This window comes from Pipistrellus hanaki (assembly GCF_964339955.1).
Source record: "Pipistrellus hanaki genome assembly, chromosome: 2".
In the NCBI taxonomy this organism is placed as follows: domain Eukaryota; kingdom Metazoa; phylum Chordata; class Mammalia; order Chiroptera; family Vespertilionidae; genus Pipistrellus; species Pipistrellus hanaki.
In genome coordinates this window covers 112,801,109-112,824,061 of record NC_140504.1, presented here as the reverse complement: position 1 = coordinate 112,824,061, position 22,953 = coordinate 112,801,109, and the positions used below count along the sequence as shown (strand labels likewise).

At 42.8% G+C, this 22,953-nt stretch overlaps 2 protein-coding genes across 4 annotated transcripts in view; one reads left to right on the top strand and one right to left on the bottom strand.

Moving 5' to 3' along the window:
• Positions 1-421: 421 nt before the first annotated feature.
• On the bottom strand, positions 422-22,148 carry WRNIP1 (WRN helicase interacting protein 1). Its single transcript, XM_084873139.1, has 7 exons — positions 21,085-22,148; positions 18,776-18,967; positions 17,774-18,015; positions 7,899-8,128; positions 3,414-3,569; positions 2,154-2,233; positions 422-1,205 (listed from the first exon to the last, which is right to left on the bottom strand). Exons 1-7 carry the CDS (start codon positions 21,886-21,888, stop codon positions 930-932), a joined length of 1,980 nt encoding a protein of 659 aa, XP_084729265.1. The 5' UTR covers positions 21,889-22,148; the 3' UTR covers positions 422-929.
• MYLK4 (myosin light chain kinase family member 4) overlaps positions 17,968-22,953 on the top strand; it is a 97,840-nt gene continuing 92,854 nt past the window's right edge. For all 3 annotated transcript variants that reach the window (XM_084873154.1, XM_084873155.1, XM_084873156.1), the window contains exon 1: positions 17,968-18,077. In XM_084873154.1, coding sequence (XP_084729280.1) covers positions 18,022-18,077 — 56 coding nt within the window. In that variant the 5' untranslated portion in view covers positions 17,968-18,021. The remainder of the gene's footprint in view (positions 18,078-22,953) is intronic.

Here is a 22,953-nt window from a genome sequence, read left to right as displayed (position 1 = left end):
GGCCATCTCTGTGGAAATGTGTGCAAAATAGCTATTAAGGAGTTTAAAAAGAATTAGCAGTAGACACAAAGAAAACCAAGTTCTCTCTCTATGTCAGACATTAGGAACTTTAGGAAACACAAAAGTGAAATTCCCATATTATTTAGAAACACAGAATTGCAAGAAGAAACTGGAGGAAGCAGGGAGAAATGGAACAAATGACTGGATTTTTTTTTTCCAAATGACTGGATTTTTATAAGCAATTTAAAATTATATGTCTTCCTTTAAAGAAATTAAAATTTTCAAAAAAAAAAAAAAATACAAAGCTTTTCAATTTCACCTAGGATAATGTTTCTTTTATAGTATTTACCCACAATGTGATGGTAACCAGACATTGGAACTTAGGTATCCAAAGTGAGAAAAACAGGAGCGAACTGAAGACTACTTTGAAATAGTTTTATTGGCTCATAAGACCTTTGCATATAAAAAAAATACCCCAGAACACTATGCAATATTAAATCACAATTACATTTTTTTTTTTTTTTTACCAATTAAAACTACCCAGAATATATTGTACATTTTTTTAAAGGGGGAAAAATCCTACAGAACTAAATTCTGAAATGACATCATGATTTAAATACTATGACAAAATAGATAATTCCTTATAACATTAACTCATTGCACAAAGCTGCCAGACACTTCCATATGCTTAATCATTGCAGAGAGCAAATGAACACAATTCAACATTACACACTTAGCTGAAGTAGCTGTGCCTCCACTTAAGAAACTCTCAAATTTCTGGCACAAAAAGTTGGGCTGTTTTAACTTTTACCAGAAAACCAACTTCACAATCCACTTACTCTTTTTCTGGCCATTCCTATTTTAAAAAAGAAGAAGAAAGAAAAAAAAAAAAAAAAGTAACATCCTTCTGCTGCCATAGCCTCAAAGAGTCAGCATCGCCTCTGCTTGAAGAAATCCACTCCTCTCAATTCTTCGGGCAGGTATTCCTGGTCCACAGGCTCGCTGTACATGGGGTTGTATTTGTAGCCCTTGCCATAGCCCAGGTCCTTCATGAGCCTGGTTGGCGCATTCCTCAGGTGCAGTGGGACGGGAGGCAGAGGCCCCTGGTGGTTCCGCAGGCAGGCTTTGACGTTATTATAGGCGCTGTACACCTCAATAGACTTTGGGGCTCTGGCAAAATAGACTACACACTGGGCCAGAAGCACCTAGATGAAAAGGAAACATTTTGTTATGAAGGTACCAGAAAGTTTGTTTTGCAGAAGACTCATTATGCCTTTAGTTAATTCTGAGAGATTCCCACCACACTTTTATCACTCCTCTTTCTGCCTCTAGTCTGGACAACCACCTATGACAGAAAGAAGAAATTCTTACATGAGGAGAGAGGCTGAACCAGACTTGTGGTTTTCTTTTTTAAACTGAAGAATTTTTTATTAAGTTTTTCTTAAAACCCCAATACATAAGACATTAACTACGAAGCTGGTGTGTTTGTGGGTGAACTTGCACAGACTTCCTGTTCAGCTTCAACACTTCTACCCCCAGGAAACTCTGAGCACTTCCTCTGAACCTCAGGCGACAGGAAGTAGTTTGAAACCATGACCTGTCAATACCCATATAAGATGGGAGTTAAATAAGAAGTTCTTTAGTACGCCCACACATTAACTAATGGTGAAGGCAGAAGATAAAGGATGTCCCCTCAAAATGTATACACACTTTGGATGATTATAGAGTCAGTGTTTATTAACATACAATTCATTTTCAAAATTTAAAACAATCTATAGAAATGAAGATGCCTGTTTTCATACTGATGACTGCTGTGGTCCAGGCCCTGATGATAACATTAAGAATAATTTCGTTCAGTATTTGTGTACCCTCAATTTGTTGACTACTGCTGGTTTTATACTGTAAACTTAATATTTTATGTATCTCCATTAAAAAAAAAAAAAAATGTCTAGTGGCACTTTAGGATAACTTTTCTTTGTTCAAAGATTGGTCTGACTTCACCAATTATTTCAAAGCAGTTGAACCTACAAAGGAGTGAAAATTAAGTGAGTTATCAAGTGTTAAAGTGTGTATACATTTTTTGGGATACCCTATATATGGAAATCCACAAGGGGACACAATACAAGAAAAAGGAGCAGAGCTGAAGATGTTACCTCACATTCAGGCATGCCTATGAAGTGACAGCCCTGGTAGGCAGCCACTGCTTGTGGTAATGCGGATGGGTCTGCCAGACCTGCACACAGAGAGAAAGGGAGATGTAAGTCACAATGCACACCTTCCCTGACCTGTCTATGTGCTGCCGAGACCTGAGACTGTCACTGCTAGCAGACTGCTGACCAGAAAAATCCCACTTAGCAGAATGAACAGACTTTTCTCTGATCTCATTAGCTTATTCAAGACATAGTTACTGAATGGTTACTGTGTGGTGTCAAAAATTATTTCCTCACGGATAAAATTTCCATTCTATCTAGTAGGAAAAATAATACATAAGTAATACAAAATACATAAAAATAATATATAAGACCATGGAGATAGTCACAAGGATGGATACATTAAAAATAAAAGTTACACCCTAGCTGGTTTAGCTCAGTGAATAGAGAATCAACCCACAGACTGAAGGATCCGGGTTTGTTTCAGATCAAGGGCATATACCTCAGTTGCAGGCTCAATCCCCAGCTCTGGTTGGGGTGCGTGTTGGAGGCAACCAATCTAAGTGTCTCTCTCACATCAATGTTTCTGTCTCTTCCCCTCCCTTCAACTCTCTAAAAAAAAAAAGTCAATGGAAAAATATCCTTCCAGGATTAACAACAAAAAAAGTAAAATAAAACAAAACCTTTACTAACATCAAGGAAACATTTTTCTGATCTTTTCCTTTAAACAGTGCCCAGAATCTTCCGTTTCTATCTCAGAAGCAATCCAATAAAAACCTGAACACTTGCCGAAACCAGTTTGGCTCAGTGGATAGAGTGTCGGCTTACGGTCTGAAAGGTTCCAGGTTTGATTCCGGTCAAGGGCATGCACCTTAGTTGCGGGCACATCCCCAGTGGGGGGTGTACAGGAGGCAGCTGGTCGATGTTTCTCTCTCATCGATGTTTCTAACTATCTATTCTTCTCTCTTCCTCTCTGTAAAAAATCAGTAAAATATATTAAAAAACAAAAACAAAAAACTGAACACTTTCTGGAAAGCAAATTTAAAATATTTCTTAGATTTCAATACTCATGTAATGAAAATCACCACTGAAGAGGGAACAAAATGGTGACTTTAGGAAACAGACACTCAAAAGCTCAAATACATCAAGGAATAAACAGAGTTCATACTTCACTCTTTTCTTTTTATCTGTCCCACATGGTACAAACAGCAACCCACCCTGCCCTCATGGGCTCCAGGCTCTGGGCCCTCCTATCACACTCACCTATGTCTTCACTGGCAAACCTCACCAGCCTCCTTGCCACATACAGTGGATCCTCTCCTCCTTCAAGCATGCGTGCCAGCCAGTAGAGGGAGGCGCTAGGGTCTGAGCCCCGCATCGACTTATGAAGAGCAGAGATGCAGTTGTAGTGCTCTTCTCCTGGACACCACAGAAAGCACCTGCTCAGTTACTGGCAGAAAGAGGGATTCCTCAGGGTTCAGAGGAGGGTCCACCAAGCCCTTTATTGCTCTTACTGGATGACTTAGGAAAGCCTTAACTCCCACAGTGCCTCGGAAAGCTGAGGAGCATGTGTCATAGGCTGTTCCGCACTGCTCAGTGCGAGGGCACATGCCACTAATGTGGGAGCTGGAGCAGGCCTGTGCAGTAACCTGGCTAACCCAGCCCATCAGAGCAGGGGGCTGCGGACACCTGTGGTTGTTCACAATGAATGGGAGTCCACACTAAGTAAAGGCAGGGACATTCACTGTGAAAGGTGGTCCTCACAGACATTGGAGGATGTACCAGAGCCATGAAAGGGAAGAGGGCAATTGCGATGGTCTGGCTTCTTGTGTCCCACTGGCAACTGGAGGGGAATTGACCCTGGGCCTGGATGTAGCCCATAAAAAGAAGAGCCAACTGGCAAGAACAGCTGTTATAGACCATTTGCTCCTCAGTGTCATGTCCAGTTGCCTTTCTGATATCTGAAGCCTGTGGTCATTGAATCTGGTGTGGGACACATGTGCAAGTGGCAGGATCCCAGGGCTGACACAGGGACTAACAGCTCTCACCCTGAAAGCATGCAGCCCTTCTCCCTCACCACTTGGTCTTACCCATTTTTTTTTTTTTTTTAAACTAGGACAACAAGTCAGTCAATGTGCTTTAGAAAAACATATTTAAGAAGAGAAAATTATGACTAAACATTTAAACTACACACATTTCACTATTTTCTGACCTTCATCTCTTCCCTAAATTTGAGAAGAGGGCATGCTGCTCCTGAGAGAGAAGTGTTATTAGAAACAGTCCTTCCAGAGAAGTATCTGGTCTGTACTCCTCAAGCCAAGACCAACAAGATCATGACCTGCTGTATACAGCATCTGGGCCCAGGGAAGTCCGGGCCACGGACTCTGCTGATAAAGTGACAGCCTTCAGTTGAAGAGCACAGGACAATGAGAAAGATCTGTGAGGCCAAATGGAGGCTGAGGGGGGTGACCGAATCCCTCCTACTTTTCAGAGCACTGAGGCAGATCCATGTTTCAGCAGAGCTGCCAGACTTCTGTGGACAAACTGAGTTGTTGCCTGTTCCAGGGCTTCCTCAACTAGGTCACAGTGGCATGGAAACTGTCTGGAAAAGTGTCCTGGTGAAACCCACATGGTTCTGACCACCTTCTTCACAGTCCTGGACGCTGGCCCTGTGCTGAGCCCTTCTAGTGCTGAGCCTGGACACGGCAAGGGGCCAGACAGTGCATGACTCATGGACATGGAGAAGGCAGCAGCCACCTCTACTTCACTCCCTGTCAGATGTAAATAAGGAACCTCCTTGCCATGGGGGTTCTTCACTTTCTTATATTTTTACTGAGGGTCAGCAACAAAAGGCAAGATGGTTAAGACCTGGGCTCTGGAGCCAAGCTGCCTGAGTTTGAACACCAAATGTATTAGCTATGTAACTGGGCAAGTAATTGACCCTCTATAACCTCCTGGGGTTTCTCATCTGTAAAATGGGTATTATAAGTTGAGCTATCTACAGGGTTGTATTAAATAATGAATGCCTGGTATGGAGTAAGCACTATAGAAATATGTGTTAGATCATTATTCTATGCTAGCTTCATTTTTGCTTTTAGTGTGTATATATATATATATACACACACACACACACACACACACACAAAACACCATATTTTCCGGCGTATAAGACGACCCCCAAATTTTTACAGTTAAAACATAGGTTTAGGCCTATATTCGCTGTATAAGACTACCCCCCACTTCCGAGGCAACACCAGTTCTTTTTTAATAGACTGCCTCTCTGACTCTGGCCACTCCAAGCAGGCTTTTTATGCATGCAAATTATACATGTTTTGTACCCGAAGCTACACTGTGTTCTAGTAAAAAGCCTGCTAGGGCGGTGGTATAGTGCCATCCTAGATTTCCAAGTGAGGTGCTTTCTATCCATCCTCTTTTTTCTGTTCCCTCAGCTGAGACCTGAATTCAGACCATTGAAAAAGCCCGGTTGACTTTTTTTCATTTCAAAAGTCATCTTATACGCCAGAAAATACGGTGTATATATACTGCTTTATAAGTTAAAATTTCATATTACTTATGCAGAACTCTGACTTAATGCATGGCAGAGAATGTGTTCTCACTTGGAAATTTCTTCATTCTGATGCAAAATTATCTGAGCTAGTTATTGGGTCCAACAATAATAGAAGACAGTAAAAGAAATAATTAGGATCTTGGGGGTAAGAGTCTTTGTTTCACCCAAGTTACAAAAGACCCCAAAGTATAAGCTAGAAGACTTCCAGGGCAGTGCTTCAAACACCTTACCGATAGGGCAGCCTGATGCTCTAGGATCTGAATTGTGTAAGTCTCTGAATACACTTTGGAGCAGACAGACTATACACAGTGATTTCACATGAGGCAGGTTGGGATATAAGACTTGTGGACTGTGTGGGTTCTCAAGACGGGGCTCCAGTGGCTTCCATGGCTCCAGCTCTTCCTAGGTCAGCAAAGAGCTATAGAGAAGGTGATCCCCAAGGAGCAGGACCTGAGGACTGGACATGTCTGGATTCCATGAGTAGGAATGTGTGAATGTGCATGAGTGTGAGCAGCATGAGTGACCTGCTCCAGCAGAGATTGGTGACTGTGGGGAGGGGCTGACATGGAGGCAGCACCGCCAGTGGGGAAGTCACAGTCCTCCTAACCAGTCAGACCTGGAACTGAGGATGAATTTAAACAGTTGTTTTGTGAGTTCAGGCAAGTTTTGCCATCTGTAAAATGAGGATAGTATTAAGATCTCCTAAAGTTATTTTAAGAATTAAAACAAAGACAATGTATATAAAATACTGAGATTCAATATTAGATAATGTTATGTTAAATGGTAGCTTTCTGTTATTTTGGTAATGGACTGATAAAATATGAAAGAACAGTTCTAGTTGGTCTAATCAAAATGAAGTCGCTTTTATGACACCTCCAAGTAGAGAAAAAGACCACTGTTGCTGGGACTCCCAAGAAACAATGGAGAGTCCAGAATGTGGGACTATTTTTACCTCTTACAATTTTTAATTTTGTTCACATCTCCAATGTGAAATTCTACATCCAGAATGATTTACTTTTCAGATTTTCCAAGCATTCATGACATTCAAGGCCTTTGGAGACCTTCGGGACATGAGGGAATACCTGGTGAGAGGCACATTCACATCAGAAAGTAAAGAGGACTGTTTTTAAGGGCCTCTGATGTATCCTGCCTGCTTGTCAGCCACCCTATCCCCATTTCACCCCATTGTCCCCACTAGCTGAGGAGCTTCAGTCACTTCCCCAAGGTCACAGGTTGCTCACCAGGAGGCAGTGCCTAGAACCAAAGTCCTTTTTAAACTCCCCACCCTTCTCTAACAAATAAGAAGTCCTCTCCAACATCAAAAGGCATTTGGAAATACTACTAAAGATATGGTGCAGCCTCCATGATCTCTGGAATGTTCAATCATCAGCTCCCTTTCCAGCAGAGCTTTCCAAGGTGTGGAAATTCTATTCCTGCTACTGGAATATCCAGAATCACACAGATACTCAAGCCTGAAACATCCAGGCTAATCTACAGTGTGCTATCTTCCTCACCCACATCTTCTATAAAAAGATACAAATGTGCTGTGCTTATGATATTTAATATTGCCAACTCAAGGATTTAATAAGAGCTGGTATCAGAATTGATATCTGTAAATGTGGTTCTACAAAAACAGGTAACTGTACAAAGTAAAATTAAATTTTTCAAAAAGCTATTTCAAAATCAAAGCATCAAGATCCAAATAAAAATTAATGTTTAGTTCAAACATTAGAAATTAAAGAATTTTAATTCTCATTAAATAAAGTAAGTCATTTATTTCAAGAGTCCTGCTGTTATTTAATGCCATTATAAATTATCTCACGAATTACTGTTAATTGAATGTATGGGTTTTAAAAATGTTTGTCTTCTAAAAGGTGCCATCAGCGAACAATGGAAAAATAACTATAAGTTTGAAGCCTGCAATTTCAAACCCCAAAAGCCCTCTCACTTTCATCAGGACAGCTTCTGCTCTGCAACTCTCTTGAGAATGCTCAGGAAGCTGCATCTTTGAAATCAGACTCTGAGTGTGAGGTTTAGTTCTATGACCAACTTGGAGATCCTACTGAGAAACACATTCATGCTTTGGACTCAGATGAAGGTCAGAGGCCAGGAAGTGAGGGTGTGTGCACACAACTTATTTCATTCAAGTTTCATCTTTTCCACACTTCAGAGTTATTTACCTGCTCGGTCATATAAAATGTGAGACTTCTGGAGGCCCTCCTTCACATCATTCTCTGTGATCAGAACTCTACTGGGAGAACAGGCTTGCCCACTCTTCTTACAAAGCATCTTCTTGGAGCTTAACCTGGCCAGCACCGCCAGCTGCAGTCCATTCAGTCCAGTTCGGGCATCCCCATCACTGAGATAAGCCAGAGTGTCCACCGCTTTATCCTCTATGAATACGGAGGGCCTGCAATACAACCAGTGTTAGTTTTGGTCACACTGATATGACACAGCTTTAGCATTTCCTAGCAAACTCTTAGCAAGGTCACTAAAAACTATCTTATGTTCAAGATTCCTGCTCTATTTTGAACTTACATTGTTAACATGGTTAAATACTGTTGAGACTGAAAACTGACCTGACTTTGAGTCATGAAGGTAAGTCACTGGATAAGTACATACACAAAAGCATGTATAAAGACATAGAAGTTTTAGAAAGTTACCGTGGACATGTGGTCTCCATGGTTCTATCCTACAGAATAGCGAAAAATATAATACAAAAACACTAGTGCCTCATTATGATGTACAGAAAACATGCCGCACACGTAGGCCACATCCTGATAACATGGGTATGCTCAGATCACTCCCCACACAGGGGAGAGGTGGCAACACATCAGAAAGCTAGTTTTGAAAGGCTTCTCATCACAGCTTAATTCTCTCATTTCACAAAAAACAAACCAGGTATCCAGTTATGCTGGGCAGAGCAGCACCTTGGAAGCAGGTCTCTGGGATTCTGGCCTGGGGTGCACATCCAGGTGGGTATTAATCGCCTTAAGTGTGTATAGTAGTAGAGATCACAAAAGATTCTGCCAGGCCCTGACTGGTTTGGCTCAGTGGATAGAGCGTCGGCCTTCGGACTGAAAGGTCCCAGGTTTAATTCCAGTCAAGGGTCTGTACCTTGGTTTCGGGCACATTCCCAGTTGGGCGGTGTGTGTGTGTGTGTGTGTGTGTGTGTGTGTGTGTGTGTGTGTGTGCGCCTGCCTGCAGGAGGCAGCTGATCAATGTTTCTCTCTCATTGATGTTTCTAAAATAGATATTCAATATCTGCACAATAATGAATAGACTAATTTGCCCACAATTTCAGTGAAACATTTATTTCCTTTTAAATTATAATATAGAAAGTATAACTCCCCCCCTCAATATATTATCTCTTCCACCTAGAAATAACAATAGTTACTATGGCCTTTGTTGAATTTCATTTTTGATCCATCCACCCCTTCAACCATAAACCTTACATCTAATTTAAAATAAAATTGGGATCATACTACCCTGTTTCCCTGAAAATAAGACAGTGTCTTATATTAATTTTTGCTCCCAAAGATGCGCTAGATCTTATTTTCAGGGGGTGTCTTATTTTTCCATGCGCTATGTCTTATTTTCGGGGAAACACGGTATGTATAGTTTGTATCCTTAACAATTAAATACATTTTTGAAAAACAATGTACTCAGAACTCTAAATATTACTTATTTATAAAATGTACACTATATTAAACTAGAGGCCTGATGCATGAAGACTTCTGCAAAAATGTGCCTTCCTTCCTCTGGTTGCCAGCACCGCCTTTATTCCAGCTGGAGCCGCCTTTTTGCTCCTGCCTGCAGCTGCCTTTCCGCTTTACCACATTGCCCAGAGGCTTTGAGTGGCAGGGGCAGTGCATAATGCCTATGTTCCGCCCCACCCAGGCCACTCAGTGCCTGTGTATGCAAATTAACCCACCATCTTTGTTGGGTTAATTTGCATACTCACTGCTGATTGGCTGGTGGGCATTGCGAAGGTATGGTTAATTTGCACTTACTCTTTTATTAGTGTAGACCAGAGGCCCAGTGTATGAAATTTGTGCACAGGCAGGGGGGAGAGGTGTCCCTTAGCCCAGCCTGCACCCTCTCCAATCTAGGACATCCCTCTCACAATCCAGGACTGCTGGCTCTCAACCACTCACCTGCCTGCCTGCCTGATTGCCCTTAACCACTTCTGCCTGCCAGTCTAATCACCTCCTAACCACTTCTCTGCCAGCCTGATTACCCCCAACTCCCCTCCCCTGCTGGCTCCATCACCCCTAACTTCCCTTCCTGGCTAGCCTGGTCACCCCCAACTGCCCTCCCCTGCTGGCCTGGTCACCCCTACCTTCTCTCCCTTGCCAGTTTGGTCGCCTCTAAGTGCCTTCCCTGCCAGCCTGATTGCTCCAACTGCTTGCCTGCTTGCCCCTAACTACTTCTGCCTGCCAGTCTGATCAACCTCTAACCACCCCCCTGCCAGCCTGATCAATGTTTAACTGCCCTCCATTGCAGAACTGGTTCCCCCCAAATGCCCTCCCCTGCAGGCCTGGTTGCCTCCAACTGCCCTCCTTTGCTGGCCTGGTCCCTCCCAACTGCCCTCCCCTACCAGCCATCTTGTGTTGCAGTGATGGTCAATTTGCATATTACTCCCGGTGCATGAATTTGTGCACAAGTGGGGTCTGGCCCACCCACCCCAATTGGGGCAGATGGGACCGAAGGCTGAGGAGTGGGGGGGGGCAATCAGGGGCAGGGCCACTGAGGGGAGGGGCTGCTGGCAGTTGGCTGGCCAGCCCTGACCCCTGGTCAAATTTCCAGTTGAATGGTTGAGGACAATTTGCATATTAGCCTTTTATTATATAGGATTTTTAAAATAGGGGTAAAAGTCACTTATTGCTTATTACCTTAACATTAGTATTTTGGTAGAAATCTTTCTATGAATTTGTCCTTTGTATAGAGACAAGAATGCTCGGGGGACAGAGTAAAAGTGTGGGGCCTTTAATACTCTAGTGTCTACTATTCTGCCCAATTTCCATGGAATCCCCATATTTTAGAATCAATTTCCATTTTAGAATCCCCATATAGAATCAGTAAGCAGGCCCTTTTACTTATGAGAGAAGACAACTCATAGACTGTTTCATAGATTTATAGATAGCACACAGTGAATAAGCCTTTGAGAATGGGCATGTATTGTATGTGGCTGGAAAATAGGATCCTTCCTTCAATTTTTAAACTCTTAACCAAAGTCCAAGTTATTCCATCATTATCTTTGTGAATCATGGAGAATGAGAGTACTGCCACAATAAAGCCAGAGCTGAGTGCTTCCACCTAAGCTCTCACTCCATTCTTCCTCCCTCCAATATGAACCACACTCCAAATTTTGCCCAACATTCAAAATGAGTTAGTTTAAAAACAACACACCACACAAATGAATCTTTCAGTTCTGGTCAAATAATAAAAGCGATTACTGATGGCTCTCACAATGGTCAAATAAATCCCCAAGTGAAAATGTGCTACTAAGAACACTGTATAGGATGTTCAAAGGGTTCTACCTACCACTCAGTGTTTCCTGAGACCTAGTTCATACTAGCTGGGTTCTGAAAACACCTTGAGATTTTAGGAGAGGGAGCAGATGAGATGACCTGGGCCAAAAAGGATCAAATAAGGGATATTTGTATTTATATTTGCAAAACTTCTCAGCAAACAGTAATTACTGCACAAAATATCTTGAAAGAGTGTTCCTATTCCAGAGAATGTAACATGATTTTCAAATTTAAGCATAAATTTATAAAATGTTTTCCATTTGGAATGAACTTTTCAAAGTTACCATAGGATTAAATGGGGCACAATTTACTTTGGGCTAGAGTGCCTGCAATCCCATCGCAAAATACAATATAAAGAAAGAAACAAGATAGTAAATTATAGTTATAATGTGATTAAAAAACAAACAAACCTCACCAAATCCTCAACTGTTCCACAATAAGAAAAAAATAAATGCTTTGGAAAAGATCATATTTCTAGTTAATAAGACCTAGAAATAAAGATAGACTACTTTCTCTAACTGAAGTGAAGTGCTTTGGACTTAGCAGGAATATGGGAAGCATGCTGAACATGCTATAAAGACAGCTCTTTCGTTTCTTTTTTTCTTTCAAGGGTGTGAATCTTTCTGCCCATTGTTTTTCTGGTGAATAACATGGGATCTGAAGGCTTCTATTGAGATGGCTGGATATTTAAGTTGAAGGAGTGAGATTCTAAAAATGTATCTGTTGTTTCATGGCAAAACAAAAGACTCAGTTAAACTCTCCCTAAATTACAAAACAATATTCTGTGAATCTCTTTCACTAAAGAAAACATTCCATGGGTGGGGTAACAACTGCTATGCAGTGGTCCTCTACCAGGAACGTGCATCAGATTACAGAGAACTTTCCCAAGTACAGCCCGTGTATCTTACCCCACATGTACTGATGCTGAAATTTCCAGGGACAGACCCTGAACACATCTTGTCAAGATGCACCCCTGGTCATTATGATGTGTAGATCTGGTTAAGAGGCACTCTTGCTAAATTACAGCTGGAAATCTTGCAGTCTCTACTACTTTACAAATTAATACAGTGTTGTCCTTACACAAAGAAACAGAAAAAGAATATTAATACTAACTAGCAGCAGTTTTAACTTACATTAAATAGTAAGTAACCCTTTTAACTTTATACCTAGACCCCTTTTAACATCTGAGATAGTTTAGTAGTTAAACATGACTTCAAAAACTGGTTCTATTCTCTTCAAGCTGGATGACAAATGACAAATGTCTTCATAAAAAAACAGTAAAAGGAAGTATAATGGTACACAGAGAAGGCCATGTGAAGATGGAGGAAAAGATTGGAGCAATCCTGCCACAAACCCAGGAATGCCACAAATCACCAGAATTTCAAAGGAAGGACTCTCTCCTAGAGTTTCTGAAGGAAATGTGAACTTGCCAACAGCCTGATTTCAGATTTCAAGCCTCCCTAACCGTGAGAGAAGAAATTCAATTCTTTTAATGCAGAGTTTGTGATAATTTGGCACAGCAACCACAGGAAGAGAATACAAGGTCCCCGAGATCTCTTTCTATTGTAGTTGCCAGAGTTTTTATGTCATCATTTAATAATGTATATTAATGTAACATTTTTCTTTATATCAAAACATTTTTAAGAAAAATTATTAAAATCCACAACTCCTTCGGACTTCTATGCTTGTGTTGCTCTACTGTTCTTTCTATTCAATGTTAGAAAAGATTATTTTTAAAGGGCAGGTAGAATAGTTCAAACTTTTATTAAAAGCAAAAAGAACCAAAAACAATCTCACAGCCACCTTATTTTGGGCCACCTCATTTGGGATCTCCTCTCAAAATGATCAGAGAAAAGCCCCCATCTCAAAGTCAAGCCAGCACACCTTCCCTTCATGACAGAAGCCACTTCACCTCTTTCAACCAACTCTTGGAACTGTGCCTAGTTAGACAGTAATACGGCAATTAGACTTCCATATCACTCTCTTCATGCCCACAAATTTATGGGCTATTATCTGGCCTACAAACTTCTGTTTCTTTATGGATGTTTTTGAATATGCACATATCCTATGACCTGGAATTTACAATCCTTCAAAACAGCAAGTAACACGAGTTTACCTTTTCATTTTCAACAGTGCAAGCTCATCAGACAATAGACCATGGATTTTTTTCTTGGCCTCCAAACTAAACTCAAAGCACAGATAACATGCTTTACTGTACCAAATGACAAAAATGTTGAGAGAGCAAATACATGAAAACTGATAAACCAAAGGCACTATGGAATAGATAATTCAACATAAACTACCACTTACCTCCATCACTCTCTTCACAACCAAAACACAACTGAGTATACATAGAGTACTATTTTGCAGATGTCACACTAAAGCTGAAGGGTGAGAGGAAGTGATATGCTATTTTTTGGCCGCTCTTCTTTCCTGTTGTCTGGAGTGCAAATATAATAGCTAGATTTCCAGTAACCAGTAAGTTACCTTGGGGCTTGAGGTAGAAGCCCTGTGCTCAAATGGTAGAGCAGAAAGATAAGCCCATGTCCCTAAAAATACTGTGAAAGATAACTGGCTAGAAGCTGCACTTTTTATACCTTCATACTAAATATAGGCGGGAAACAGAAAAAAAGAACACTTTCATCTCATGCTGAGAATTGATATTATATAGGTATATACTGCATAAGAATTCACAATTCCTCAAGTAAAATCAAGAATGGGCCTGGCCAGCGTGGCTCAGTGTTTGAGTGTTGACCTATGAAGGAGGAGGTCATGGTTCAATTCCCAGTCAGGGCACAAGCCGGGTGGTGGGCTTGATCCCCAGTGGGGTAAGTGCAGGAGGCAGCCAATCAGGATTCTCATCATTGATGTTTCTATCTCTCTCTCTCTCTCCCTTCCTTTCTGAAATCAATCTACACTAATAAAAGAGTAAGATGCAAATTGTCCATACTGCGACGCCCACCAGCCAATCAGGAGTATGCAAACTAACCCAACAAAGCTGGTGAGTTAATTTGCATATGTAGGTGCTGACCGGCCAGGGCAGGGCGGGACACAGGAGTTCCTCACCACTCCAGCTGCTCCTGGCCTCTGGGCAGTGTGGGAAGGCGGAAAGGCAACTCTGGCAGGAGTGAAGGCAGTGCTGGCAGCTAGGGTAAGAAAGGCCCTTTCTTGCACGAATCTTTGTGCATCGGGCCTCTAGTCTATATACATAAAAGCCTAAGGAACTGGCCAATTAGTCAGTAGCTATGACATGCACTGACCACCGTGGAGATGCTCAATCAGGAACTGCTGAGCTGCCGTGACTTGAACCAAAGAAGAGGGAGCCTGATTCTAAGGGGCGTCACCCAAGAATCTCCCTCTCACAATCCAGGACCCCTTGGGGGATGTTGGAGAGCCGGTTTCCACAGGCCAAGCCGAGGGACCCCACCAGTGCACAAATCCGTGCAAAGGGCCTCTAGTAAAAATTTATTTTTAAATAAGGATGGTGTAAGAATCAGCTTGATTACTTTCCAGATTTGATTACCTGCTCACCTCCTCTCATACACAACCTTAAATAGTCTGGGATTTCTCTGAAAATGTTGTAGATGTTATCTAGAACACCAAAAATAAGAATACAAATGTACTCTCATAGCTTTCCAGAAATAAAGTAATTATTTAGGGTCAAAAGTCTTTTCTTCCTACTTGATTTTAGTGTAACCAAATCTAACTTATGTCTACAGTACTGCATATATAATGTCAGTTAGCAGGGATTTGAAAGTAAAATTTTACCTAAAACTGAAAGAGAACACAATCCACTATTAATGATCCATGGCAACTGGGGTGGCCAGGTACTTCTGTTAGGAACTCACTAGTAATGGAATAATTCTTCCTATGGCCTATGACATCTCCCAACTTAACTTGTCAGAATTTCTAACAAGCAGACCAATAAGTTAAGCTCAATAATCTTTAATTTCATTTTGCTTGCTGCTAGTTTGCTTGGACAGTAGTATTAAAGGGTTCTTGATACTTGGGCAATTATCCCTTATGCTGGATTACACAAAAAGCAACAACAAAAAAAACCCCATTAAACTATTTCTCTATGTCAAAAGGTATGATTTATTTATTCATTCAAAAACCATTTATTAAACATACTAGGCACCTGTTGCAGGAATATTCCTGTAAGACTTCTGGTGGGCTTCCCTCATGCCTCACCCATCCTGCCCGCCCCACCGTGCCTGTGGCCACCTCCGCCACTGTCTCAGTGGCTGCATGTGCTGCCACCCCCGCTGTGTGCCTTGCCCCACATGCCGGACCCATTGTGCCCACTGCCCGCTGCCGCTGCATACCTTGCTCGGCCCAGTGCTTTCCCTCCAGCATCTGCAGCCATCTTGCTTTCCACTTTCCCTCCCTCTTCCTTCTATGCTATCTTCAGTTTTCACTCCTCCCTCCCTCCACATGTGCAAATTAACTGCCATCTTTCTTTGGTTAATTTGCATACTCACTCTGATAGGCTGGTGGGCGTGGTTGGTGGGTGTGGTCTGGGTAGCAGAGTGATGGTTAATTTGCATATCACTCTATTATTAGGTTAGATATTACATGCTGTGCTGGGGATAATGAACAAGAAGAAAAAGTTCCTGTCTTCCTAGCCTTCTCAGGAAAGTAAAGGATATAAGAAAGTAAACAGAAGAATGAAAAGAAGTCATAATTAGGACCAATTCTAAATGAGTGGTAACAGAGTAGTAAATGATCTACTGGAGAGAGAAGGTGTTTTCCAACTGGAAGCAACTTTAACAGACTAAGATTCACTGGCTTGCCCAGCTGGTGTGACTTGGTAGTGGTAAACTGACCTATGAACCGGGAGGTCATGGTTTGTTTCCCAGGCAGGACACATGCCCAGGCTGCAGGGCTTGATCCCTAGGAGGAGTTGTGCAAGAGGCAGCCGATCATGATTCTCTTTCATTACTGATGTTTCTCTCTCCCTCTCCCTTCCTCTCTAAAATCAATAAAAAAAATATATTTTTTTAAGAAAAGGATCACCAGCTCACTTTTGTATACAGTTCTTAGTTTCACTTGCTCCTCTCAGATTTTAGTGTGCATGCAAGTGACGTGGGAATCCTGTTAAAAAGCAGAAATCCTTTTTAAGATGAGCTCCATGGCTTTTCTGTCCTCATTAAATATTGGCATGGTAGTGACTGGGAGTGGGAAAAACAAGTGCCCAGCATACAAAGGGCTCCTAAGTCTGCGTACACCTGACTGATATCAGCAATTCTATATATCTTCTTAGTCACAATTCTGATGGCTATCCCATCACAACTATACTCTAAAACAGGGGTCCTCAAACTTTTTAAAGTGGGGGCCAGATCACGGTCCCTCAGAAAGCTGGAGGGCCGGACTATATGAACTACTAATTCCTACTGTAACACCTCGGCTGCGCTCACTGCCCAAAAAACCTGGCGGGCCAGATCAGACTCCTCTGCGGGCCACATGTGGCCCGCGGGCCGTAGTTTGAAGACCCCTGCTCTAAAATTATGTCATTTTGTTCCAATTGGGGGTCCCTGGTCACATTTTATGTCTTTCATGAGATATAGCATAATTCCTCTTATATCTGAGATAGGAGCAAATGGGAGAGATCAGACATATAGGGAGAGACTGTTGAAACCTAAACCCTGAGCCTATGTCATGTACTTAATCCTCACAGAAGAGTGGCTCCAGAACTTGGCCCCAGGGCAGGCATCAGCAGCTGTGGGGTCCCCAGCATGAAGAGGCAGGCATTAGCCTCTCATCACACCAGATTAAGCTCCACTGCAATATTTCAACTGACACATGAATCAGGGACATCTGAAGAATACAGTCTAAAATTAAGAAATGAAAATCTGTAACTGAAGTAATCTAATTGATTATCCATGATATAGGACCTGTGAATTAAGAACCTCACGAAGCACTCATATACAACTATAGATTACCGAGAGGAAAGGAATAACCTCTAATGTGTCTTTTCAGTTAAAATCACTTTACTTCCATGAAATTGAGTCTGACTTTAAGAGAATGCAAAAATCATTCTAAAATGATTTAAGTGATTTTATGGTACCATTTACATTATTTTTTACTTAATATTTTTAAAAGAAGTAAACTGCAAGAAAAAAATGGAATCTGATTATAAATCTCTAAAGAATTATAAATTAAATCTATTCCATAAAAGAAAATAATAAGGCTTCCCATAGTTTTCCAAGACTTAAAAGAAGTGTGCTAAGTAAAGAACCAAATCTCTAACCACAAAAGCAAACACCCCAAAACTAAAATAATGGACAAAGCAATGTTAAAGCCAGAAGAATTATAGATACAGCCATTATAAACTACAAAACATCTAAAAAGGAAGAAAATATTTGCAGAGATATACTTGCACTCCCTTCTCCCTATATTCATCATTTGATCAACATTTCTTCTGTCCCCACTCTCTCCTTACTGCTGTCCAGCCCTTTCTGAACCCCTGCCAGGGGATTCTCTGGGAGGTGTGTTACTCCAGGATACGGCAGTCAACTTACTCAGAACTGCTGTTGCTGCTGTGGCTCAGAGGATCTGTGGGACGGCTGGAATCCAGGACGTGGATGCCCAGTGAGTTGATTGCTCGCATTAAAATAGTTACCATTGCCTCTACTGGAAGCTTCTCAAGAACAATAACCCTACAGCGACTCAGAAGAGCAGCATTGACTTGGAAAGAAGGGTTTTCCGTGGTCGCCCCAATTAGAGTGATTGTCCCACATTCCACGTGAGGAAGGAACGTATCCTAATCATGGGAGGAAAGCAGAAGACATTGATTCCAATCAGCGACAACCTGCGGAGTCCTATGTAAGTTGGCCAACTATTTCTTCCTTTTCCTAATTTTGATTTCAGAAATAGGAGCTTTATAGTCATTGAATATTGAATATGGATGCAATAGCAAAAGAACACAACTAATGCTTTTTTAAGCCTAAAACACATCTTCTGGAATGCCAATGCCCAAGTTCAGTCTCTTGCTGATAGAATTAACAGCTCAAAGTAGATTTCTACTCTAGTTTCAATATAAATGATTTATTTACTTAGAAAAGTATCTTCTATCCCAAGGCCAAACTGAAATAACTTAAATATAGCAGCTATGAAATTACAGAAGTCTAAGAGAACACAAAAACAGTATTTCCAAATCTTCTTCCACTGCAAGTACTCAAGACATATTGTTATTCTTCCTAATAAACTTAGTAAATATACATATTTTATATATTAGTGAATATGTAACCACCAGATGCTGCTAATGAGAAATGCTAAGTCAATGATCCAATATAAAATCTGTAGTGCTAACATCCAGTTATAACTCTAAGGGTCTAATTAGTGATAGAGTCAAATCAGGTAAAAAAGTTTAGCTAAAGAGATGGATTGGCAACCCGTGCTTCTTTGTAGACAATAATAACAACAGTTGCTAACATCTGTACAGTGCTTAATGTTTTCAAAGTGATCTCACATACTTTACATTCTATTTAATGTTTACAATGACCAAAGAAAAGTTAATATACCTGCTGAGATTTATTGAACCGATGAATCTCATCGATAAAAAGTATGGTTTTCCTTTTGAAAAAGCTCTTTTCATTTTGAGCTTGTTTTATGACATCTCGTACATCATTTGTCTTGGCATTTGTTGCAGATAATGTCACAAATCTTATGCTATGTTTCTTGCTGTTGTTGGCTATGATGTGAGCCAACGTGGTCTAGAAAAGATGACACACACAGTTTGAAAAGCTGATCAGACACAGAGAAAAAAACACCCATGGGTACAAGCACAATCAACATAAGCATATACCAAGCAACTTGACCTCTGAAAAATGCTTAGCAGCATAGACACAATCTGAAATTCCATAGCATATTATCAGAAATTTAAAAAGTCATGAATCAAACAGGAAAGTAGCTAAACCTTAGGCTAATCCTGATTTTTTCTCTTTTGAACCTACCCCCATTTGATTTCTTTTTTTTGTGGGGAGGCGGGGGAGTGTAAGATCTTTGGAATCCTAGTAAAAAGAACAGCTGTTTTGATTTAGTAGAGCCTGGGTGACAGCTGTGATCTCTTCCAGCCAAGAAAACATTACTGCTGAAGGACTAGGTGTGTGACTCAAGTGTAGGGACCACAGACTCCATAAATTCCACACTTGGAACCTTTTACAGCTTAGGAGAGAGAAGTTAGCTTTTCATTGAGAGACGAATGACAACTAGCTAGCATTTAATATGACTGCATAATACTTCTGAATGTCTACATTGGAAGGAGGTGAAACAGCACTCCGAGTATGTCAGTACTTCCCAGAAAACAATGAAGATCCAAGGAAAATACTGCTTAGTGCCAGGCACTTAACGGTGCTCTACAAATCTGCATATGCTAATTAACATTATTGTTAGCAATATAGTAATATGGATGGGAATAAAGCAAGAGAGAAGATTGTTTAACCTGAGAGTCAAATTTGTCCCTAAATGGAAAGGTGGCATTTTAATTTCTAAGTATAGCACCAATAGACACGAGGCTGCTTCTTCAGCAAATTCCTGCCTATTGGCTCCCAAGCCACTATGTTGAGGATTATAGCCTGCTACATCTTTTGTCCAGCATCTTCTGAGTTCATCCTACTCATCATCTCCCTAGGGACTTTTCTTGTCATATGAGACCATCAACAGCTTATCAGCCATTCTCATGATGTTAAGACTCATGGACAATTAATAAAACTACTACTGCTCAATTCCCTAAATGGAATAACAACTAAATACACTCAATGGTAATACATTATTTGGGTTACATCTAATTTATACCTGGCCAAAGGGAAAGTATGACTGCAAACAAGGCAACAAAAGAAACATGCATTTCAGGAACTGGGGTAAAGGGAGATGCAATTAAGTTGTGGGAGATGAAGCTGGAAAGAAAAAGTGGAGAAAAATCATAAAAGTTCTGGTGTACTAAGGAGTCTGAACATGAAAGCTCTGCGCCCCTTTACTCTGAACCTAAATGTTGCCTTTCATTCACTGGTGCTCATTCCTCTCCCTTTTCCTATGGATTTTTTTTTTTTTTTAATCACATATTTAAACACCCCAGCCTACTCACCCCCCGTCCCCCAGTCTTAACACTCCACTATTTTTCAAGCACTCTTCCAATGACATGTTTTCTAGACATCAATATCTTAACTGTCCTCCTTTGGACTTGTGGTAATTGCTAACAAGGTATATAGAACTGGACACCAAAATACAGCACAGTTTTGTTTTTTTTTCTCTCTAAATACATGGCATTATGAAGGCAGTTATAGAAATTCTAGATGAAAATGACTTGCACAGGGCAAAGTGTCCGTACTAGTTTTGTTAAATAGTTTCAAAGATAAATACAAATCAGTCTGAGAAAATAAATTAACAGCTAGATGGAAGAGAAAGAAGGAAGCACAGTAGAAATTAAAATTTTTAAACACTGATGCCATATACCTACAAATGTAACATACAAATGATCCTCTGCAATTTGAAGCATGCTGTTTCCTTAAGAATTTGGTCATTAATGTGGTGTTGGAACACAAAAGTAGATTAAATCTAACTGTCCATATATTCTTGTAAATTTATGAATTCACCCAATTCTCATTTTGAAAACGACAGAACATGTGTCTTAGGAATCTGGGTGGGTGTGCCTTTTCCACATCCATCACAACACCTGCGGGGCAGGCACCGCCCGGGCTGAGGCTACCAGACGCCCTGCGCTCTTAGGCCTCGGTGTCCAGAGCCGGGCGGTTCTTCGGGGCTCTCAGGCCGGCAGATCCATGCCCGTCGCGGAGATCCAGGCTCGAAGCCTTTCCGGCCAGGCAGCACTCACCTTACCGCAGCCCGGGGGCCCCCACAGGATGAGCGAGGGGATTTCATTCGTCTCCAAGAGGGACCTGAGCAGGGTCTCCTGCCCCACAGCTCTGCTCTGCCCGATGTAGTCCTGCAGCGTGTCGGGGCGCATCTTGTCGGCCAGCGGCTTGCCCTCCAGCATCTGCCGGATCTCCTCGGCCGCCAGCGCCCGGGAGTGCGCGCGGACCGCGCCGCTGGCCCCGAAGGCGGCGGCGGCGGCGGCTTCCCAGTGGCCCGGGTCGTCCTCGCCTTCGGCGTCCGCATCACCATCACCCACCGCTTCTTCCTCCTCCGGCGCCTCCGCCTCGTCCCAGCTCCGCGGAGACGCGCTGCCCGCCACGGCGGCCGCGGCGGCCGGCCTCTTCCCAGAGCCCTTCCTCGCCGGGCTGCTGGAGCGGGCCACCGGGAAGTCGGGGATGAGGCGGGCGCCGCTGGGCGTGGGCGGCGCGTCGTAGCTCTCCCGGCTCTCGGTCTCGCCGCCGTCGTCGCCCTCCTCGCCCTCGCCCTCGCTGCTCTCGGCCGCCGTCGGGGTGGCCGGCTGCTTCAGCGCCGAGCTCTCGGAGAGCCGCCGCCTCTTGGTGCGGGGAGGCGAGAGCCCCTTGGGCCGCTCCCCGGGCCCGGGCGGCCCGGCCGCAGGCTCCGCGTGCCCCGCGGGGTTGAGCAGCAGACAGCGGTCCAGGTGTGAGTTGATGTGCGCGGCGGGCATCATTTGCTGGCACACGGGGCACTGCACCTGGTGCAGCTGCGACAGGAAAGGGTCGTCTTCCGGCCCGCTCACCTCCATGGCGGCTGCTGTCCTCGCTGGCGCGCTCGCAGCGCCCCTACGCACGCCCAGGGCTCGCGATGCCCGCCCCTAGGCCCCACACCGCGCGACCCAAGCTCCGGGAGGCGGCAGGGAGCGAGTGGGCCGGGGGAGGGCGCCGCTCATGCTTCGAGCCCGAAGTTGCTCGGGGCGGCCCGCCCTCAGCCGGCCTCCGGCGGCGTGTCGCGCTACGCCTCGCGGAGAGTATTCCGCGCCGTTTTTCCGGCGCTGCCAGCGGGATATGTGTCCCGTTGCTTGTCGGGAATTGTAGTCTGCGCACCCTCTCTGGCCGGCCTGCGAGCCTCCTGAGGTCAACGAGGCCAGCGGACTGCGCGGGCGCACGAGCGCGTGGTGGACAAATGGGCACCTGAGGCCCATGATACCTGAGCGGTGTCCCTTGAAATGCCCTTAGGTCGCGCCCTGGAAAGCGGTTTTCTACACCCGGAGCTGAACTGATGTGTGGGGTGGGCGGAGGGATGAGAAGAGCCCAGAGCTTGTAATTAAAGGGAAAGGGGTTCCCTTTTCTCCACATCCTCGCCAACACTTGTCATTTGTTGATGGTAGCCATTCTGACAGGTGTGAGATAGTACCTCACTTTCGTTTTGCAGGAAGGTAAATATATAAGGAAACTAAGGAAAGATACAGGCTAGTTTGTTATGTAGATTCCTCTGGGTTAAAAGGATTTGGAGTTTTTTCTGGCCTTTCTGGTAGAGAGGGGAGTGGGAGTGGGCACCTTTACAGTGTATGTCCTGCTTTTAAGTAAATTGGGAGAGAGTAGAGAACTGTATCTGCGGCTTCTCAACTGCCTTCAATTCACAATAACCCTTATACTAAAGTGGCATTTTGGTGTGGCCTATTCCACTGTCCTTTACGTTCTAAGGCTGCTCTCAGATTGTGAAAGAAAGTATTACTAAATATGGAAATGTAATATACATTATTTTAAACATTAATAGAAATATATTGACATTTGGTCATCATGAACATAAGCAAATACGTTAAAGTGATGACAATAACTGAGACAATTGTGAAATTTGTTGAATGTCTTGT